The sequence below is a fragment of the Hemitrygon akajei genome, chromosome 6, assembly GCF_048418815.1.
Source record: "Hemitrygon akajei chromosome 6, sHemAka1.3, whole genome shotgun sequence".
Classification (NCBI taxonomy): Eukaryota; Metazoa; Chordata; class Chondrichthyes; order Myliobatiformes; family Dasyatidae; genus Hemitrygon; species Hemitrygon akajei.
Window position 1 is genome coordinate 68,043,348 of NC_133129.1, and position 22,455 is coordinate 68,065,802.

At 42.3% G+C, this 22,455-nt stretch overlaps 1 protein-coding gene across 1 annotated transcript in view; it reads right to left on the reverse strand.

Annotated features, from left to right (window-relative positions):
- svep1 (sushi, von Willebrand factor type A, EGF and pentraxin domain containing 1) overlaps positions 1 to 22,455 on the reverse strand; it is a 289,678-nt gene that overhangs the window by 166,840 nt on the left and 100,383 nt on the right. The window contains exons 7-12 of the mRNA XM_073048583.1: positions 18,046 to 18,243; positions 16,260 to 16,378; positions 15,004 to 15,133; positions 6,478 to 6,585; positions 5,772 to 5,903; positions 3,697 to 3,888 (exon numbers count right to left, since the gene is read on the reverse strand). Coding sequence (XP_072904684.1) covers positions 3,697 to 3,888; positions 5,772 to 5,903; positions 6,478 to 6,585; positions 15,004 to 15,133; positions 16,260 to 16,378; positions 18,046 to 18,243 — 879 coding nt within the window. The remainder of the gene's footprint in view (positions 1 to 3,696; positions 3,889 to 5,771; positions 5,904 to 6,477; positions 6,586 to 15,003; positions 15,134 to 16,259; positions 16,379 to 18,045; positions 18,244 to 22,455) is intronic.

The window sequence follows — 22,455 nt, forward strand, 5'->3', positions numbered from 1 at the left end:
ATGTTGTGGTGGGAGATTTTAATTTCCCAAATGTCAATTGGCATGTCCCTACAGCGAGGGGTTTAGATGGGGTGGAGTTTGCTAGGTGTGTTCAAGAAGGTTCCTTGACACAATATGTAGATAAACCTACAAGAGGAGAGGCTGTACTTGATCTCTTATTGGGAAATGAACCTGGTCAGGTGTCAGATCTCTCAGTGGGAGAGTGTTTTGGAGATAGTGATCACAATTCTATCTCCTTTGCCAAAGCATTGGAGAGGGATAGGTACAGACAAATTAGGAAAGTGTTTAATTGGAGTAAGGGAAATTATGAGGCTATCAGGCAGGAAATTGGAAGCTTAAATTGGAAACAGATGTTCTCAGGGAAATGTATGGAAGCAATGTGGAAAATGTTCAGGGGAAATTTGTGTGGAGTTCTGCATAGGTACATTCTAATGAGACAGGGAAAGGATGTTAGGTTACAGGAACAGTGGAGTACAAAGGCTGTTGTAAGTCTAGTTAAAAAGAAAAGAAGAGCTTATGAAAGGTTCAAAAAACTAGGTAATGATAGAGTTCTAGAAGATAATAAAGCTAGCAGGAAGAAGTTTAAGAATGAAATTAGGAGAGCCAGAAGGGGCCATGAGAAAGCCTTGGCAGAACAGGATTAAGGAAAACCCCAGGCATTCTACAAGTATGTGAAGAGCAAGAGGATTAGATGTGAGAGAATAGGGCCAATCAAGTGTGACAGTGGAAAAGTGTGTTTGGAACCGGAGGAGACAGCAGAGGTACTTAATGAATATTTTGCTTCAGTATTCAACATGGAAAAGAATCTTGGTGATTGCAGTGATGACTTATAGCAGACTGAAAAGCTTGCGCATGTAGATATTAAGAAAGAGGATGTGCTGGAACTTTTGGAAAGCATCAAGTTGGATAAGTCACCGGGACCGGATGAGATATACCCCAGGCTACTGTGGGATGCAAGGGAGGAGATTGTTGAGTCTATGGCATCATCATCATCTCTCTTTGCATCATCAATGGGGACAAGAGAAGTTCCGGAGGATTGGAGGGTTGCAGATATTGTTCCATTATTCAAGAAAGGGAGTAGAGATAGATGAGGAAATTATAGACCAGTGAGTCTTACTTGATAAGTTGATGGAGAAGATCCTGAGAGGCAGGATTTATGAACATTTGGAGAGGCATAAAATGATTAGGAGTAGTCAGCATGGCTTTTTGAAAGACAGGTCGTGCCTTACGAGACTGATTGAATTTTTTGAGGATGTGACTAAACACATTGATGAAGGTAGAGCATAGATGTAGTGTATATGGATTTCAGCAAGGCATTTGACAAGGTACCCCATGCAAGGCTTATTGAGAAAGTAAGGAGGCATGGGATCCAAGGAGACATTGCTTTGTGGATCCAGAACTGGCTTGCCCACAGGCGGCAAAGAGTGGTTGTAGACGGGTCATGTTTTGCATGGAGGTTGGTGACCAGTGGTGTGCCTCAGGGATCTGTTCTGGGATCCCTACTGTTCATGATTTTTATAAATGATCTGGATGAAGAAGTGGAGGGTTAGTAAATTTGCTGATGACACAAAGGTTGGGGGTGTGTGGATAGTGTGGAGGGCTGTCAGATGTTACAGTAGGACATTGATAGGATGCAAAACTGGGCTGAGAAGTGGCAGATGGCGTTCAACTCAGGTAAGTGTGAGGTGGTGCATTTTGGTAGATCAAATATGATGGCAGAATATAGTATTCATGGTAAGACTCTTGGCAGTGTGGAAGATGGGAGGGATCTTGGGGTCCAAGTCCATAAGACACTCAAAGCTGCTGTGCATGTTGACTCTGATTAAGAAAGCATACGGTGCATTGGCCTTAATCAATCGTAGGACTGAGTTAAGGAGCCGAGAGGTAATGTTGCAGCTATATAGGACCCTGTTCAGACCCCACTTGGAGTACTGTGCTCAGTTCTGGTCGCCTCACTATAGGAAGGATGTGGAAGCCATAGAAAGGGTGCAGAGGAGATTTACAAGGATGTTGCCTGGATTGGGGAGCATGCCTTATGAGGATAGGTTGAGTGAACTCGGCCTTTTCTCCTTGGAGCAATGGAAGATGAGAGGTGGCCTGATAGAAGTGTATAAGATGATGAGAGGCATTGATCGTGTGGATAGTCACAGGCTTGTTCCCAAGGCTGAAGTAGCTAGCATGAGAGGGCACAGTTTTAAGGTGCTTGGAAGCAGGTACAGAGGAGATGTCAGGGGTAAGCTTTTTATGCAGAGAGTGGTGAGTGCATGGAATGGGTTGCCGGCGACGATGGTGGAGCTGGATACGATAGGTTCTTTTAAGAGTCTCCTGGACAGGTACAGAGAGCTCAGAAAAATAGAGGGCTATGGATAACCCTAGGTAATTTCTCAGTTAAGGACATGTTCAGCACAGCTTTGAGGGCCGAAGGGCCTGTATTGTGCTGCAGGTTTTCTATGTTTCTAATTCATTACACCAATCCAAACTCACCTTTACCTTCATACTGACATCTACTGGACCAGATCCATAATGAATTTGACATTCTGGTCTCAACCCCTCTCATCTCCAACAGTCACATGCATATCTCAGGTGGGGAAGCCAATGACCTCAACTGGCTGAAAGACATTGGACATTGACCATTTACTCCCCCCCCCCCCCCACCACCTCCACCTCCTTTAGTGGCCTGTTGGCCAGGAAGAGGAAAGTAATTGATTATGTGTCCATATTTTCACCTTTAGGAATTTAGCTCACAACTGAGAGCAGGAGTAGGAATCAATGGATACACGTGGACCAGTTTCTGAAGCAGCTCTGTTGCTTCTTGGGTAGTGCTCTTGCCCCTATAATACAAAGCTGTGAATCCTAGCTGCACGTCAGAAAGCTGAACACAAACATCTAAGCTTACATGCCACCTCATTGCTGAGAATAAGCCATACCTTTGGAGGTGTTCAGATGTTGGACTCAGGCACTTCTTATTCCCTGCTGTGGGCACAGAAGATGCTACAGCACATGAAAGACTGCAGCTGAATTCTCCTCGTTGTTCTGACCAAGATTCCTTAATTATGGTGCCCATTGTTTAATAGGAGCCTGTTATCTGTATAGTGACTGCTGTTTCCTACCTTACAGTGATGACTGCTCTTCAATTAAGTACATAATTGATTGTGAAACACTTTGGTCCATTGTGTAAAGTATTAGGGAAATGTAAAGTGTTGTCAGAATTTGGAAAGAAGCAGGCAGTTAGAACCCAGTGGAAATGAGTTCAGTTTCATCTTTCTACCCCCCCCCCCCCCCTTGCTTCTTCACTACAATTCCGGGGGAAATTCCTATCTCAGCTTGTGGATTTTTTTTTAACATTACCCTCTTCTTCAAAGCAGGATACCAATTCAAGAGCTTGTTGGTTTTACTCAAAATCAATCCCAAACCCCCTCTGTCCAATAAAATGTGTAGGACAGCAAATTGATTATCTCCCATTCCCAAAATGATCAATTCCAGAGTTCACAGTTAGATTCATCCAATAATTAGATTTCAGATGGCATTTGATCTTTGTGTTAGATCTGTAACCCCATCTATAATGTTAATAACATCTACTACCAAGGCTGCTGAGATGCAGCCATTGCCAATTCTTCCAGATTCATGTTACCAATCTCAGACAGACTTTGATGGAGGAAAGCTAACCCATGACCCTATTTAGTCAATGTTACTTACAAGAGCAATCAGGCCTTGCAGAAGAGAACTGTGGAATCCACACACCATCATGAGCACAATAGTAACTTTCACTTTGTTCAGCAGCCAGCCCATATCCTTCAAAGCAGTGCAATGTGCAATTCACACGCAAGTCGTCAGCAACACAGGAGAAGCCTCCATTTAAAGGGGTAAAGGGTACTCCACAAACAGTATCTATTGAGGAAAACACATATAATTATAAGTGATTGGCCTCTTTGGTATCCTAGCCAGACTAAAACCCACTTGCCTGGATAGATTTAGCTGTAAAGACACAAGAAGTTGGCATAATCACAAAGGATTATTGTCCAATAATGACTCGTTGTGGCCAGTAGATGTAAGATTCACAATATGCATAGTGACAACACTTTTTCAACAGCAGCTCCCTGTCCCGTGACAAAACCACCAGAAAGGACAAATACAATAATGTTGTGGGCTGTCCATTATTTCATATAGTGGCTCTGAAACACATGATCTCTACCACCAAGGAGGAAAAGAGATCCAGGAACAGGGAGATGACTTTCTAGGAGTTCATATTTAATTGTGTATTACCCTGCTTTGAAAATGGTTGTTCATTCATTGCTGCTAGGTCTAAATCCAATTGTTTCTCATTCAACAGCATTGTAACATTACCTTTGCCAAAAGATCTGTAACAGTTCAAGAGAACGGTTTACTGTTAGGGTGATATTCTGGAGATATGGAATAGAGCAAATGTTAATTTCATCAGCAACTGGACTTCAGATCTGAATGTGGATTGTAGATTGAATTTAAAATGCAGCTCAGAACAATGGCCTTCCTAGAGCTGCAGAAAGGGGTTGATTGCAAACCGGGAAAGACCCCGTTAACCAAGAAACACCCTATTGACCTGAGATGTCTGCATATGCATGAATGTAGCTCAGAGACAGTGGTGATTAACTCATTTTGGGTGTGTTATTGTGAAGATCTTGGTGTTTGAAAATGATGTGTAACTGAAAGGAAGTATCATGAATGCGTTGTAACTATAGAAATTGTTCTGTTGTTACCTTTGATCTTTAACGTATAAAAATGTGATATAATGTTGATTCAGGGAGCCTCTCTCCAGAGTGACTCCAAATGCTGCCAGCTTGTGTGTGCTGAATAAAGACTTTTATACGACCAGCTTTCATTGACAGTCACAACACTCACCATCAACATTGAGGACAATACATCCTGGAGGGCCTGTGATATCCAGATCCCATAAATGAATAAAGGAAAGGTAGAACGTGGGTGGCTTGGAGCATTGTCTTCTAAACCAACATTCATACATCTGCTGGACTTAAATAACCCTGGGGGATTTGATTATAAATACAGGAAAATTTCCCTCTAATGTAGATTAACCAGCAAAGTTGTATTAAGAATGCTGCATTTTTCATTTCACCCATTGAGTGTGACACACATTCTGCAATTAAGTTTGAAATAACATTTGACTTTGGCAGCACCCCCCTGTACAATAGTGGACCAATTGTTAGTTTTTAATCTGCTAATGATGGAAAAGGGTAATTGCTGAGTAATAGACAACTGATCTATTATATTATTTACAATGTTTCCCAATGACAGACCTTTCCACCTGCACCTAACACTCACTATTATTTTCTCTACCCAGTTCCCACAACTCCCTGCAACACTTCAATCATTCAAATTGAATTTCGCACCTTCTCTTTATCTCAGCCTTCTGGATATTATTGCAACATTGAAGCTTTTTAATGTTGTCAGCATAGAATCTTATAGAATGAGCAGAGGCTATTTGGTCCATTTATCCTGTGCTGGTTATTTAACACACGTCATCAATTTGACCCTTTCTCCCCAGCTCCTCTTCAACTGACCTTACAAATTTTCCCCCTTCAGGTACTGGTTCAATTTCCCTTTGAAAATCTTCTTTGCATTTACTTCCACTACTATTTTAAGCAAATTCCAGAACTCACTGCTTTAAAAGAAAGTTGACTTATCAACCTCTTGGCTGTTTTCTGAACTACCTTGAAATGTTAACACCAGTATAACATGCTATATTTTATGATGTGGATTATACTGCAGTATGCATTTACCTCTGATGATGATTTGGATGTCACAAGTTCTCTTATTGCCAGAAGGGTCAGTTGCAGTGTAGCGTACGATCGTCTCCCCTCGAGGGAGGAAATCACCAAGTGAATGAGTCTTCTTAATCTTCAATGGAGCACCTAACAGTGAGTGGAAGGTGTTGATTAATGAAACTCAGCATTTCACCCGTTCTGGTAAGATAACCCACACAAGCCTGCTCCTCCACGTGATCTTTGGATTGAAACCTGTCTTCGCCATTTGGATGGCAGCCTGGAAGAACAGATCATCTTCACAGAACTACAAACACACAGGGATAACTTGGATGCTGACCTGGAATGCCTTCTTGCGATAGGTAGGAAGAGGCATTTATGATGAAGGGGTCTCAGGCCATAAGCTCTGTGGCTCTAATCCTCCCTAGAAGCCGATAGCTTGGCCCTCTTCCAGCCCTGGCCCTAAGGTCATCCCCTGACCTCCAGAGTAGTGTGGTCTGGGAGGAGCTGAGGTGCTGACTTCCTCGTCATTACTCAATAAACTGAGGAAAATAACCTTCCTCCAGCTTCTGATATCCCCAACTCAGAACAAACAACTTCCTTCATAACAGGAAAGAGCTACTGAAATATACAGCCATAATGAAACAAACAGCATTAGTTTAGCTTTGGAATTGCACAGTTTAATGAATCGGGTCTGATTTCTGAAATCTGCTGATCACATTACCTGAGTTATCTGAAAACTGTGGTTCCTCCCACATGGCTTGATACACTTCCTCATGTGTCAGGATGGGTGGCGGTGAGCGGCACCTGTCAATCACAGGGGGTTCAGCATCTAAATGGAAACAAAGCAGACCCTCAGTAAATTCTGCTGCCTCCTTCATACAGAGGGTCAAGTGCACCAAGTTCCTGGGAATTCACATCATGGATGACCTCACCCGGTCCCTTAATGTCACCTCCCTGAACAAGAAGGCACAGCAGCACCTCCACTTCCTAACAGAGAGCCTGCAGAGAGACTTCGATATTTTAGGGGAATGGGCAAAGAGGTGGCAAATGAAATACAATGTTGCAAAGTGTACGGTCATGCACTTTGGTGGAAGAAATAAACGGGCAGACTATAATTTAATGGGGAGAGGATTCAAAATGCAGAGATGCTTGGGAGTCGTTGTGCAAGAAACCCTAAAGGTTAACCTCCAGGTTGAGTCAGTGGTGAAGAAGGCAAATGCAATGTTGGCATTCATTTCTAGAGGTATAGAATATAAGTGCAGGGATGTGATGTTGAGGCTCTGTAAGGCACTCGTGAGACCACACTTGGAGTATTGTGTGCCGTTTTGGGCTCCTTATTTTAGAAATGATATACTGACGTTGGAGAGAGTTCAGAGAAGATTCATGAGAATGATCCCAGGAATGAAAGGGTTACCGTATGAGGAACGTCTGGCAGCTCTTGGGCTGTATTCCCTGGAGTTCAGGAGAATGAGGGGGGATCTCATAGAAACACTCCGAATGTTAAAAGGCCTGAATGGATTAGATATGGCAAAGTTATTTCCCATGGTAGGGGATTCTAGGACAAGAGGACATGACTTCAGGATTGAAGGATGTCCATTTAGAACTGAGATGCGGAGAAATTACTTTAGTCAGATGGTGGTTAATCTGTGGAATTTGTGGCCATGAGCTGCTGTGGAGGAAAAGTCATTGGCTGTATTTAAGCCACAGATGGATAAGTTCTTGATTAGCCAGGGCATCAAAGGGTATGGGGTGAAGGCAGGGGAGTGGGGACGACTGGAAGAATTGGATCATCCCATGACTGAATGGTGGAGCAGACTCGATGGGCCGAATGGCCTACTTCTGCTCCTATATCTTATGGTCTTATGGTCTAAATTCATTCAATTTGCCCCATCATTGAAATGTTCCCACAACCAATGGACTCTCTTTCAAGGACACTTCATCTCATGTTCTCATTATTTATTGCTTAGTTATTATTATTGTTTCTTCTTTTTGTATTTGCAGTTTATTGTCTGCTGCACTCTGGTTATACCATAGTTGGGTGGTCTTTCATTGATTTTGTTATGGTTATTAACAATAACATATTCCACAAGAAAATGTATCTCAGGGTTGTATATGGTGATATATATGCACTTTGATATGAAATTTACTTTGAACTTTGAAACAATACTTCTCACCACATGTAATTACTATACTTATCCAGGAGATGGAGCTAATGATCTGGAGGCTGTCACAACCATGAATGCATCTGGCCTAAGCAAAGTTAGAACACTTGAATAGCTGAAGTTTTCTGTCTCTATCCCAGAGGGATTAATTACATTTCAAAGGAATGCTTCCAATTTCATGTCACTTTTCTCAATTGCCTCATTGGGAAAATTACAATTTTCCATTGTGCTCAGCATAAACCAATGTTCTCCTAAATTAACTGTAATAATCTCTGACATTTGGTGGATGACTGAGTATGAGTTGCATTATTGGGGAAATTAAATGAGGGAAGAGAGAACACCTCAGTAATGCAGGTAGCCAATTTGAAAAAAGTGAAATCCCACAATATGAGACTGTTCAGCTAACACTGCTTAAGTGATGCCAACTATGGCTTAAATAATAACCACAATTCTCCACCAAAATACATTACATTTTTACAAGATAGTGCTGTGAGATATTTTACAGCCAGTTCAACTGGCAAACAGACCATCATTTTAATGAAGTGAACATTTGCAAATTCTGCAAATGCTCTTATTGGAGAAATACTTATTTTTCCAATTTCAGATAACTCGCTCCCTTGTCCCTTTTCTCTCTCTTCCTGATCTACTCAGCTCCTTCTACAAGCTCCTCACCACATTTCTTTTCCCTCCTCCACCATTCCATCTGTCCTTCACTTAACACACTTCTCCTGTTGGGTTGCCCATTTCTTTATTTGATTCCGTGCTCCACCTTCATTTCCTATCAGATTCACTTGTCTGCAACATATTGTTGTCACCCGGTGGCAACCGATTTCAATTCTACTTCCCATTCCCATTCCCATTCCGACAAATCAGCCCATGGTCTCCTCTACTGCTGCGATGAGGCCACACTCAGGATGGAGGAGAAACACCTTCTGTTCCGTCTGTGTGATGGCATGAACATTGATTTCTCAAACTTCTGATAATTGCTTCCCCTGTCCTTTGCCATTCCCCATTCCCATTTCCTTCTCTCACCACATCTCCTTACCTGCCCATCATCTCCCTCTGGTGCTCCTCCCCTTCCCTTTCTTCCATGGTCTTCTATCCTCTATCAGATTCCACTCCCCCCAGCCCTTTATCTCTTTCATTAATCAACTTCCCAGCTCTTTACTTCAACCCACTCTCCCTCTCCTGGTTTCACCTAACATCTACCATCTTGTTCATCCCCCTCCCCACCCTCCCCTTCCTTTCCAGCCCTGAGAGAGGCTCTCATCCTGAAACATCGACTGTTTACTCTTTTCCATTGGTGCTGCCCAGCCTGCTGAGCTCCTCCAGCATTTTGTGCGTGGTGCTTGGGCTTCTAGCATCTGCAGATCTTTTCTTCTTTGTTGTGTTCATCTACTACCTTCGAGACTCTGTTGCTATTTCCACTCTTCTCTCTCCCATCTGCCTATCACCCTTCCTTACTTTCACTTACCAGCTAGCTGAAGTTAAAAGTAGCAGTATAAAAGAAAACCAGAATCACAAATATTTGTTGCTTGGTGGCATTACAGTGCAGACATAAAACTACTACATTGCAGAGGTAAATAAATAACACAAATTCAAAGAGCAACAAGGTAGAGTTCATGGGTTAAAGGACCACGCAGAGATGAGATGGTGGAGGGGAAGAAGCTGTTTCTGAACTGTTGACTGTGACTCTTCAGGCTCCCATACCACCTCCCCAGTGTTTGAAATGGGAAGAGGGCATGTTCTGGATGGGGAAGGTCCTTGATGATAGATGCCACCTTCTTGGTCACTATCTCTTGAAGATGTCCTTGGTGGTAGGAGTTGGGGGTTGTACCCACGATGGACCCTCTGCAGCCTCTTGCAATCCCGTGGATTGGAATCGCTATACTGGGTTGTAACGCAAAAAGTCAGAGTGCTCTCGCTGTACCGCTACAGAATTTGTTAGAGTCTTTGTGATATACAAAATCTCAAACTCCTAACGAAGTAGAATTGCTGGCGTATCTTCTTCATGATTGCATCAATGTGTTGGGCCCAGGGTATTGATGTTCAAGCACTTAAAGCTGCAAACCCTTCCCACACTAACCCCTCAATGAGGACTGGTGTGTATTTTCACAAGCACCCCTTCAATTTGCTTGTTTTGTTTTACCTGGGTGTGGGGTTTTGGGTTTGATGTTCTTGTTGCCATCTGCACTATTTGCTTTTTGTTTTGCACATGGGGGTGGGGATGTTTTTCTTTGAACAGCTTTCCTGGTTTTCTTTGCTTCGTGGCTGTCTGGAGAAGATGAATCTCAAAGTTGTACGGGTACTGTGTCCATACTTTGATAATAAATGACCTTGAACCTGAGAGTCTAAAATTATTTCTTTGCTCTTGATGACGGTGAATGCAAGGTTGTTGTTTCAATGAGCTGCAGAAACCATGCTGTCTCGACAAAGCTCGGAGAATTTAATCATCGATGTTTGGCTATGATGGGAATTGGCTCCTGCGATATGGAAAGAGGTTATGTTTTCAAGGGTCACATTATGGAATTTTATTGTCAGAGGCAGGTTAGTAGATGACCTCTGTTCTGTGGAAACTTAGTGTAAGGTCCCCATTCCCTTGCACGCATCAGTGAACGATTCAACAATGAACTGGAGTTTGGTCTCTGAATGTGCCTATGCACAAGCAATATTTCAATGGACAGAGTTGTAGTGACTTTAATTCTAGAATGGAGGCAATGTAGTTTAAACAATTGTATTGCAGACTAGGTCTACTCCACCAGCAAACTTGTTAGAGGTGAGGCAGAGCACAGCTGTAAGTTAGACGGTGAGAACATTGAACAGCACAGCACAGGAACAGGACTTTCGGCTGACGATATCTCTGCCAACTATGATGGCAAATGAAATTAGTGCCATCTGCCTGAACATGACCTATCTCCCTCCATTCACTTCACGTGTTAGTGTGCTAGATAACAGCCTGTGCTGAGATTAGGTACCTCAGCTAGATCTGGTATGGAGTGGTGCTCAAACAAATCATAGCTTACTTGCTATCCTGTAGCGGATGAAAGATAAAGACTAATTTCTTAGGGGAGTCATAGTTAATGCATCCTGGTTACTCTCAATTGACAGAGTCAAAGGCTTTTGTGAAGCCACTTTTGGCCATGTAGAATGTTGACACCTCCCACTGTGCTTCTCCCGGAGCGAAGATCGCATATACACTTTTTCTGTTTGGATTTCATCCATGTCGTGAGTCAGATGGCACCATTTTTGACAACAGTGAGGAGACAGCTGATGAGGACTCTGGCAATGACTTTCCCTGTGACGGACAGTGGGAAGATTCATCTGCACTTGAATTTCTCTCCTTATTTGAATATCATCATGGATATATTTCCCTCAGGCTCATGGCATATCCTCCTCTTCACAGATTTGGAAGACAAGACTATCAATTTTCTTTTTGTTAGTTTCTCTCTACCCAGTGTTAGGACTTCATGGGGGATAGATTCTGCTGTCAAGGTCTACTGGCTTTCCATTGGTTTCCTGCGGGTCTGTGATTAAGGTGAGACTTGACAGAAAAATTCTGATCACATGTCCTTGTTCAGAAACCACGATTCGTAAGCTCTGCAGAAACTGATTCCTGCGTTCTCTATAATATAATCGCTTTGATATCACCCAATTTATCATTCCACAGTCCCTTCAGAGTCATCAGGGCAGTTTCCGCACTCCCTGACACCTTGAATCTGTCAGGTTGCCTCCTGCCTTCCCTTTGCGCAGTTGGGTTCTGTTCCTCTTTAAACTTACCGGTTTCTTTGGAAAATTTATTAGGCGATATTGAAGTAAAAGTGAATTAAATGTGTGTTGGAGTATTGGAGATCCATCCTGAGCCAAAGTATTAATACAATCATGAAGACTTCATTAGGAGTTCAGGAGATTTGGTACGTCGCTGAAGACTGCAGCAAGCTTCTGCAGATGCATGGTGGAGAGCATTCCGACTGCTTGCATCATTACCTAATGGAGGCTTCGATGTGCAGGCTACAAAGGGTCACAGCTCCATCATGGGCACAACCCTCCCCACCATCTTCAAAAGTGGGTATCTCAAAAAGGCGGCATCCACCAATTGGGCATGGCCTTTCCTCATTATTATCATCAGGGAGGAGGAACAAAAACCCGAAGACTTTCAGTCAATGTTTTAGGAACAGCTTCTTCTCCCCTGTCACCAGGTAGAGGTCCATGAACACTACCTCACTGTTCCACCTTTGGACTATCTATTTATATTTTTTAAACTTATATAATTTTATGTCTGGCGCTGTACTGTTGTCACAAAACAACACATTTCACAATACTTATATACCCTAGTGAAATTGTAGTTTCTCTAACTTCTCTAACTTCCGTTAATGCCCCTCCTCCCCTTCTTACCCCATCCCTGACATATTTAGTTGTTTGCCTGTTCTCCATCTCCCTCTGGTGTTCCCCCCCCCCCTTTCTTTCTCCTGAGGCCTCCCGTCCCATGATCCTTTCCCTTCTCCAGCTCTATCACTTTTGCCAATCACCTTTCCAGCTCTTAGCTTCATCCCACCCCCTCCGGTCTTCTCCTATCATTTCGCATTTCTCCCTCCCCCCACTACTTTCAAATCTCTTACTATCTTTCCTTTCGGTTAGTCCTGATGAAGGGTCTCGGCCCGAAACGTCGACAGCGCTTCTCCCTATAGATGCTGCCTGGCCTGCTGTGTTCCACCAGCATTTTGTGTGTGTTGTTGTTTGAATTTCCAGCATCTGCAGATTTCCTCGTGTTTGAAATTATAGCTTATCTTTTACCATAGCATCACCTTCCAGCATTAACCCTATATTCCTTACTATATAAAAATCTTACCGAGAGTCAAATTTGAATCTGCGGCCATCTCCCTCAGAGGCAAAAGTGGAATCTAGTCACCCACTAACCAAATTTGGAGCTAATAATAAAACTCTGCCAAACATCCATAATTAGCAAACAAGAGAAAATCTGCAGATGCTGGAAATCCGAGCAACACTCAGAAAATGCTGGAGAAACTCAGCAGGCCAGGCAGCATCTATGGAAAAATGTACAGCTGACGTCTTGAGCTGAGGCCCTTTGGCAGGACTCAAGAAAAAAAGATGAGGAGTGGATTTAAAAGGCGGGTTGCAGGTTTTCTGCTGGTCTGGAGAGCTGTTTCGTTTTCCCTTGAGGCATGGTGGAGCTTCCAGTGGAAGGATTGTGGTTCTGCTGCTCAAACCAATGCAGGTGTTTTCTGGTGAAGAAGACAAGTGCCTCTTCAGGTGCACACTACAGTGGACTTCAATGCAGCCCAGACGTGTAGGACACTGTGCAGATCCTGCTGGTTGGGAGTTGATAGACTCTTCATGAAGTACAAATGAGAAGACTGGTTTTTGTGGGGATCTTGAGACCTTCAGCATTAATTTTCTATTGGCAGCTTTTCTTTTGCTGCAATTGTCACAAGGTTAGATAGAGTTAACGGGACAATGAGGAAGTGGTTAGTTCAATGGTCATCTGTAACTATCATGACACAGGTTTCACAGATGTCCCTGTGGCCTCCCATTTGGATAATGCCATAGTCCAACATACACCAGTGCTTGGGTCAGGGTCAGGAGGCCTTGTGCTGTCTCACTGACAAAACAGGACGTTCTCTGGTAGAGGTGGCTTTCTTGACCTCTTTATGATATGACTCATTCAGCTTTCCAGTGGTTTTTAACCATAACAATGAAACCACTAGGAGGTTGAGATCAGGACTCTTACAAGGTTGGAGTACAGATCCTCCATGGCCTCAGGCACAGCTTCCCGGCTTAGGGAATATGTGCTGATGACCACTGTCCACTGGTTACCTGGTAGAGTAAGCCACACCAACCACGTCATTCAGGTGCCTGACTATGCTTTTCTAGGCAGTGAAATACACCACTTAAAGACAATATTCCTCTTCCAGGGTGGCTGTCCAGAAAATGGTGTGCAATGACCTCTTCTGAGAGCCCAGCACCTCCTGGTCTATCATATTGTGTTCCAAGGCATTGGTATCAACCTCAGAGCACCCGAGTTTCTAGACCATAGAAACAAAATGGCGTGCAGGTCTGTTGGTGACGGGGCTTTGAGGATCCTGTCATTTCAGCCCCTGACCATCATACTGAGGAATGAATGTGCCTGTGTACAACTTCTTTTAATGAGTGATGGCCATTCACGGTTTTGAACACAGCCAGGTCATGGACTGGTGGCAAGGTGACTGAAGGCCTAGTTCTGCTCCAGGGTTATTAACACACGTGCAGACAGGAGTGTATGCTTGCCTTCGGCTTGTTACACTTTAGAGTTGAGTGTTTTGACTGAGGATCTGAGGATGAATTTCTACTCCTTAAGGTGTAAAAAATAGGGTGGTTTTAAGACACAATTTAAAGGATTTGAAACTGAAGCAGGGATGGACAAAGGTGATCAGGGATCAATAACAAAATCAGCACTGGTGAGGCAGTAAGGAAGGTCACAGTGGGGATACTAGAGGTGAGAGAACTATCCAGTGACAAAAGCTTTCTCCATTTGTCCTCTTCAACCCTGACTGATAGAGGACCACACAGAGAGGCTTGGTGAATTGTGTTTGAAATCTCTGTGTTGTCATTGGCATGTAGATTAAATACCGTGACATCAAAAATGCTGGCCTTATTACGTCCAGAGAAAACCCTTGAACTTGCCCTTGCAGATAGCATTGCCAAATACAGTAAGCTGTGTTCCTGTTAACCAGCTCCACTTGGAGGGTTTCTAGGAACAACAGAGAATACATATCTATATTGGTATAACTTCTGAGCCTTGGCAAACTGCATATCTCTAGTAGAGTGGAGACCTGGTGCTGTTTAACAAATATAAGGTCCATGAGCCTGAGAGGGGAAAACCAGTCACCTTTACAAAATGCCCTATCAGTAGCCTCACTCCAATGCCAGGACCTACAGTGCTTCCTTTCCTGTGGCCCAGTATCTCAAACAGGAATGAGACTGGAAAGCAGATGAAACCAGAGAGGTTAGTACAGACCGAGTCAGATCAGAAGTGCAGGCATTCAGTAGTAGGATCTACTCACCAATAAGCATGTCTGGTGCCTACTCACCAATAACCTTTATAATAAAGGAGCAGTTTGCCTTGTTCCCAGTTTTGTCCATTGCTGTATATGTGATGGTGATTTCTCCGATTGGGAAGAGATGGGGTGGAACCACAGCAGGAGTCACTTGTAAAAATACCTTGAGTTTGAGAGGAAAGATTAATGTGCAACAGAGCCGTGAATTCAATAATTAACTTCATAAAGAATGTAGGGACAAGTGAATTTGGCCCCTTATGCATATTTTTTGTGGAATGAGATCATGGTTAACCTGTAACCTAATTCCACATCCCTGCCGCTTCCCCAAATCTCTTAGTATTGTTTATTTCACTGGACAGTCAATCTCAGATTGAAATTACCAAGTGACCTGAAATTAACAAGTGACTGGAAATCAATTTGTGTTTGTGGAGCAGATTTCCAAATTACTACCACCCTCTGTATGCTCAAGTGTCTAAGTTCATTCCTGAATATCCTGCTTTTCACTTTTTTAGACTGGCCAGCCACAACACTCTGTTTAACTTCTAAAGTTCCAGGAAAAGCACCCCTATTTTATGCAATCACTCTGTATACTTAGATGATACTTCAGGGCTAATATATCTTCCCATCTACCTCTTTGTACTCCCTTTCTCTAGTTAAAAAGGTTGATTAATACGATTTACTTCACACATACTTGTACACTTACATATTAAAACAAAGGAGGCCATTTGACCCATTGGGTCTATGCAGGCTCCCGGGAGAGTAATCCAGTCCCATTCCCCTTCTCCTTTCTTTTCTCTGGTTCTGCAACTTATACTCTTCCTTCAATAACACGCCCACGAATTCCCCTCAGATTCCTTTGCCAAGGTCTACGTGGGCACAGGGAGAACACACAAATTGTGTACAGATATTACCATGGATAGGATCAAACCAGGGCTCTGGACCCATGGCAAAAGAGCCCTAACTGTTATGCTATGACCTTGCTGAACCTCTATCATTTCCACTTATTTTGTTCCGTCCTTTCACAGATCGAAGTGGCTTTCAGGGGAAACCCTCACCTACAGCATTGTTATGAAATAGCAGGTGTGGGACTTTAAAAAGATGTCCTTTGTTCAATAGATTAAGAGAAGGTTGATAGCACAGCACTCTCTCAGTATGGTCAATTTTATACTCAACTGTCTTTATCCCAAAAGGACAAAGACTTTTTGGCCCCGAGTTGGGAAGGTTATCCATGAAGTCTTAACCAGGTAGCAAACACTTCAACCCTAAATAAAAAGAAATCTGGCACTCACCTGATCCCCTGAATTATCACTTGCTTCTGGTATCAACCAGCTGACATTTGCAGTTTTCTGATGCTCTAATGTTTCCACTTTGACTTCCCTGGGACAACTGATCTGCGGCCCCTCAATATCTAATCAATAAACAGTTTTATTAAGAAACATTACCTTTTTTAAAGCAATGTGGAGTAGCCAAAGCACTGAACATCACAAAATTGTGTAACCAATAGATTACTGAAAGGTACTTGCTGGTCAACATGTATTTATTCAGCACCTTTAATGTATTAGAACAGTGACAAGATGCAAGAACAATTAGCCCTCCCCCACCCACCCACCTTCTCCCTCACCTGTCAGCTTGTACTCCTTCCCCTCCCCCTCCACCTTCTTATCCTGGTCTCTGCCCCCTTCCCCTCCAGACCTGATGAAGGTCCTAGGCCCGAAGCATTGACTGTACATTCCCCTCCATAGATGCTGCCTGACTTGCTGAGTGCCTATGGCATTTTGTGTGTGTTGCTGAGTTACATATGTGTTAATAACATTCAAAATTTCTCCTTTTGTTCTTCTTTATTAATCAGCTGGAGTAATAGATCAACCAGCAGAAGAAACAGGGCCTTGTTTAAATGTCATATCCAAAGAACAGTACCTTCCACACTGCTCTCTTGATAATGTACTATAATGTCAGACTGGACTTTATGTTCAACTTCCTGGAGAGGGACGTGACTCTATAACCTCTTTAACTAAAGACAATTTGCTACCAACTGAGTCAATGGAAGGATCATTTGAATTCTGTGATTGGATAACAATGAAGGTAAGCCAGAGCTGAAGTTGTTAAAACAACCTTCATTCACATTCCAAGCCAAACATCTTCAGAGTTTGTGAATTGAATGAAATTACCTGCTCTTAAATCCATTAAAATATCAAGCTCTTGTTAGTAACAAAAATGTAGTACCAATTTGCATTTACATGACCTATGTTAGGGCATATTCTGGAGTTAGGGTATATAGGAAAATATTAACTTCAGCAACCTATCTTTAGACCTGAACGTGGGTTGTAGATTAAATTTAAAATGCAGCCCTGGACAATAGTTTCCTGAGCTGTGGACACCAATTAACTGAAAACCAGACAATGCTGATTAACGATCATTTTGGGTGTCCAGAGCGTGGGTGCAAAGAAGGAGGTGTGAAATTATATTTAATTCATAGGAAGCATTGTAGATACTTTGTAACCGTAGAATTGTCCTGTCACTACCTTTACTGCTAAACATATAGAATGACATGTAATATCAGGTCAAATAGGCCTCTTCTTCCGAGAGTGTCTCATTTTGTTGAAAAAAGTCATTTCTGTATCCACTAGCTTTAGTGTCTCCCCAATGACTTTTTTCACGATGCAACAACCTATACAGATTTAAATTTATTTCTTACCATTTCCAATGTGAACCCATATTTTCTCTAAAACAAGCACAAGAATACCACACTCTTAATAAAATTAACCCTTAAGATATTCATCAAGGGATTATCAGCCAGAATTTGCATTTATGTAGCATATTTCAGAAAGCCAATTACTCCCAAGATACTTCAAAGGATTGTTGTTGAGGAAAATTTGCCTTCAACTCTAATAAGGTGACATTATGACAGGCCTGGGTAGCTGAGGGCATAATCACTAATCTGACATTGGAATAATCAATCTAAGTTAATTATGTAGTATAACTCAAAGGGCAGTTTTGGTCACCAATGTGGAAATTATGAGAAGTTTACAAAAATCCAGCTCTTATCTTAATGCCATGAGAAAGGTAGGAAGATACCTTGACAAATAGCTTTATGAAGTTTCTGACTCCATTTGCCATTACTCATGCACCGAACTTCTTGCGTGACACCTGAGAGCCTGTAACCACGGCGACAGCTCAAGTGACACACACTTCCTGGTTTGACTGAAGCTTTCCTGCAGAGATGAGAGACTACCATCACACCATCTGTCTTTTGTATGGGTGGACACCGGATTTCTGTTGAAATGCAAAAACATGTATTTAGTAACATCTTCTTTATATCTATCCTATCAAAATCTTCCCTTCATCTTAACAGTATCTTTTGTGTCATCCTCAATCCCTCTTTCCTAGAAGAAAGATCCCAGACTGTTTAATCTTCCTTGGAAGATGTAAACTTGTATCACTGATATCATGCTTACAAACCTCTTTTATATAATCCCTAGAACATCCTTACTCTCTGTCACTATACAGAGATTGGGAGGTGGAAACTCTCTTACTTTTTGATTAAAACCTCGTGGGTCACCTTAATGGTGTTTGGGAAAGTTGCAATTGTGAGATTCACTCTTGGGTTTTCCTAAATAATACTGTTCAGGAACTAATTGCAAGTCTTAAAAGAAAATGCCACAAGGCAAGCAAAATTATTTGAGATTCTGACAACTGTTACCCCTGAATGAAGGGATGGTGCCTTCATAATTCTTTTAAGTGGTGATGTTTCTCTGGTCTTCCTGATCCATTGATTCCTCTGTCCCTGTTAGCATGTAGTCTCCCAATTCTTTCTAATAAAATGTAAAACTCACATTTCTCTATCTTCAAGTTCACTTAACAATCATACATCCTGACTCCAGGTTTATTAATATCAATCCATATTTTGTCAAAGTTCCAACTGCATCTCCAAGTTTGGCAAATTGTGGAAAGACCATTTAAAGACTGTCTCAAGGACTGTTTGTATCGTGAATTTGTAGCGTCCACTCTTGACCATCTTGTGAAGGTAATGAATGGCTGTTGCTTTATTGAACTGTAGCAGTACTTATAGTGAATTTATCTCCAGGTTTTACAGGTGTTAAAGCATTCTAGCAGTTAGTTCTGATGACAACAAAAGGATGACAATATATTTCCAGATCAGTATAGTGGCAAACACGCAGATGGTGATAATCATGACTGCACGTTACATTCTAGGAGGAATGTTAGCCACAACAGATCTTTGATACTTCTTCCAATACATCCAAGTTTTCTGCTGTAATTTGCTGTTTGACCTGCTGGTGGCAGTATTTCCACAGTTCTAATGACCAAGAGATCACTAATAAACTGATTAAATAGGTTGTCAGATAGATAGATACTTTATTCATCCCCATGGGGAAATTCAACTTTTTTCCAATGTCCCATACACTTGTTGTAGCAAAACTAATTACATACAATACTTAACTCAGTAAAAAATATGATATGCATCTAAATCACTATCTCAAAAAGCATTAATAATAGCTTTTAAAAAGTTCTTAAGTCCTGGCGGTAGAATTGTAAAGCCTAATGGCATTGGGGATTATTGACCTCTTCATCCTGTCTGAGGAGCATTGCATCGATAGTAACCTGTCGCTGAAACTGCTCCTCTGTCTCTGGATGGTGCTATGTAGAGGATGTTCAGAGTTATCCATAATTGACCGTAGCCTACTCAGCGCCCCATGGTCTTCATCATGTGCGATGTCAAGGCAACAGGTCTGAAGTCGTTCAACTCCTTTGGTTGTGGTCATAGGCAATTTATCAATTTAAAAGATTAAAGGGATTAATGCAAGATTGTTAGTGTAGTGAATATACGTGTTTGTATTTTTGACCTCAACTCCCTGAAGGAAAATTGCATTACTTCCTCATAAAGGCGAACCCAGGTTCCATTTTTACATACATCCAGGCTGATTTTGTACACAAATTAGAAAATGCACAAAATCTCTCAATATCATACTCCACATTATTACAGTGAATGGTGTTAATGAAGGTCATTTAACATGAACATTTAGTTATTGCCTTTCTGCTATGGTACAGACTCAGGATGTTCCACACTCAATGTCGGTTTTCCACCCGCTTGAAGTGTTGGTGCATGTTACATTGTTCAATAACGTATCATTGGACAAGTATATAAAAAAAAGCAATTGCATGTTGATTTCCAAAGTAACTCTCTCAAGTGGCCTCATGCAGTGAAACTCAACTTGTGTTGCTTGTCAGAGTAATGATGTCTGATTACTGCAGGGAGGTTACATGTAAACAGGTTTTATTTCAAGACTGGTTCTGCTTTGAATTTACCAATGTTTATAGGAGCTCACTTGCATGTATGGGTGCCCATAGTTTGGGTGAAACTGACTGGATGCATCTCTTTTATTCTATCATTACTTTCCCTTTCTTTAGCTAAAGTTCTTTGCCTCTGCTCTGACACTAGAAGTGAATGTGGGACACCTATTAATTTGTAAGAATGATGTTGAACTATAGCACTGCAGGGGAGAAGAAAAGAGTGATCAGACTGTAGTGATGAAAGTACATCGATTTTATTGGCTTTTCAAGAACAATTAGCAATAAATTCTTGTTCTGAAATCACACCAGGCCTGAGATACTACTTTCAGAATGGGTACTGCTGAATGTAGCAATTTCTCTGTTGATAGTGAGAAGGAATGCTTGGCTGAAACTTCCCATCTTTCTTGCTGCAAGTTGGTGCATCAATGGAAGCAACATGTTTACAAACAAAAGGACCAAGTTTATTAATGTCTTCCTATACATTGATGATAATCAGTCCCAGAGGAATTTAAGTACTTGTGAGGTATTTAAGGTTAACAAAGATCACAAGGAAAAAAATAATGTATTTTGGATATTAGCCCAATAAATAACACAGTTTGATGGGAAACCAGATTAGTGAAATCAATTTGTTCAATGAATAAATGTTACTTTGCAGGCTAGTGAGGTTGAAAATCTTGCTAGAGAAGAATTCTGCATGTTACTCATCTGTTGGCATTGTTAGGGTTGTGGGATGGGGTAAATACATTGGATAAACATTCCTAGGCCAACAAGAATACTTGCTAGGAAGTTCAGAGTTGATATTCTCAATTGCTGCCAAGTTCAGGTAAAATTAGAAAAAAAATTGTTCAACAGCCATTTTTCAACTTCAAAGCAATTTTTTTTGGAGTTCAAGTCGTAGAGCAAAATAGTGCAGATGCATGCCCTTCAGCCCACTGCCAGCCACAGTGCCCTCCCAACTAGTCCCAAGGGGACATAGCTTCAAGATTCGGGGGAGTAGATTTAGGATGGAGATGAGGAGGAACTGCTTTTCCCAGAGGGTGGTGAATCTGTGGAATTCTCTGCCCAGTGGAGGCTACCTCAGCAAATATATTTAAGACAAGGTTGGATAGATTTTTGCATGGTAGGGGAATTAAGGGTTATGGGGAAAAGGCAGGCAGGTGGAGAAGAGTCCATGGCCAGATCAGCCATGATCTTATTGAACGGCGGAGCAGGCTCGACAGTCCAGATGGCCTACTCCTGCTCATCTTTCTTATGGTCTGATGTAATTTTTTGCATTTGGCCCATATCTCTCTATGTCCCACCCTCCAAGTTCCTATCTTACTGCTTCTTAGTTATGAGAGACCAAAATAGGGGGAATAGATTTAGGGTGATTTAAAAGAGATCTAAGGAGCAACATTTTTTTTTACACCGAGAGTGATGAATATATGGAATGACATACCAGAAGAGGTAGCTGAGGCAGGTGCAATAGTATCGGAGATCCGGGAGCTTGTCATTTGTGAGCTGTTGTTCACTGACAACGCAGCACTGACTTGCCCCGCAGAAGGCCACCTGCGGCATCACACACTGCCTGCAAGGAGTGTGGGCTGGCCATCAGCTTGAAGAGCAATGTCATGGCCCAGGACACTGACTCCTCCCATCCACCACCATCGACGGTCCCACTCCTTCGCCTGTCTTGGGTCAACCATTGATGCTGAGCTGAGCAACAGAATAGCCAAGGCTGCAGCTGACATGGCGAGGCTGAAGAAGAGAGTGTGGAGCAACAGCCATCTCACCACCAGTAGCAAGCTGTGTGTGCATCAGACCTGTGTTCTTGGCACTCCCTCTGTAACAGTGAAGCCGGGACAATCTGTGCTAGCCAAAAAAAGAAACTGAATAGCTTTCACCTGCACTGCCTCAGATGGATCCTGCACATACCTTGGCAGGACAGAGCCACTAATACAGAGGTATTCCAATGTGCAGGCATCCTCAGTGTGTTCGTCCTCCTCAGCCAGCGGTGGCTCAGATGATTAGGACATGTCAGACGAATGAGCTCTGGTAGAATCCCGCAAGACCTGCTGCAAGGGCAGCTGGCAGAGGCTGCACACCCGGTTGGATGTCCACAGCTTCACTTCAAGGATGTTTGCAAACAGGGTCGGATTCTGGCCAATGTTGCTGTGAACAACTGAGAAGACATAG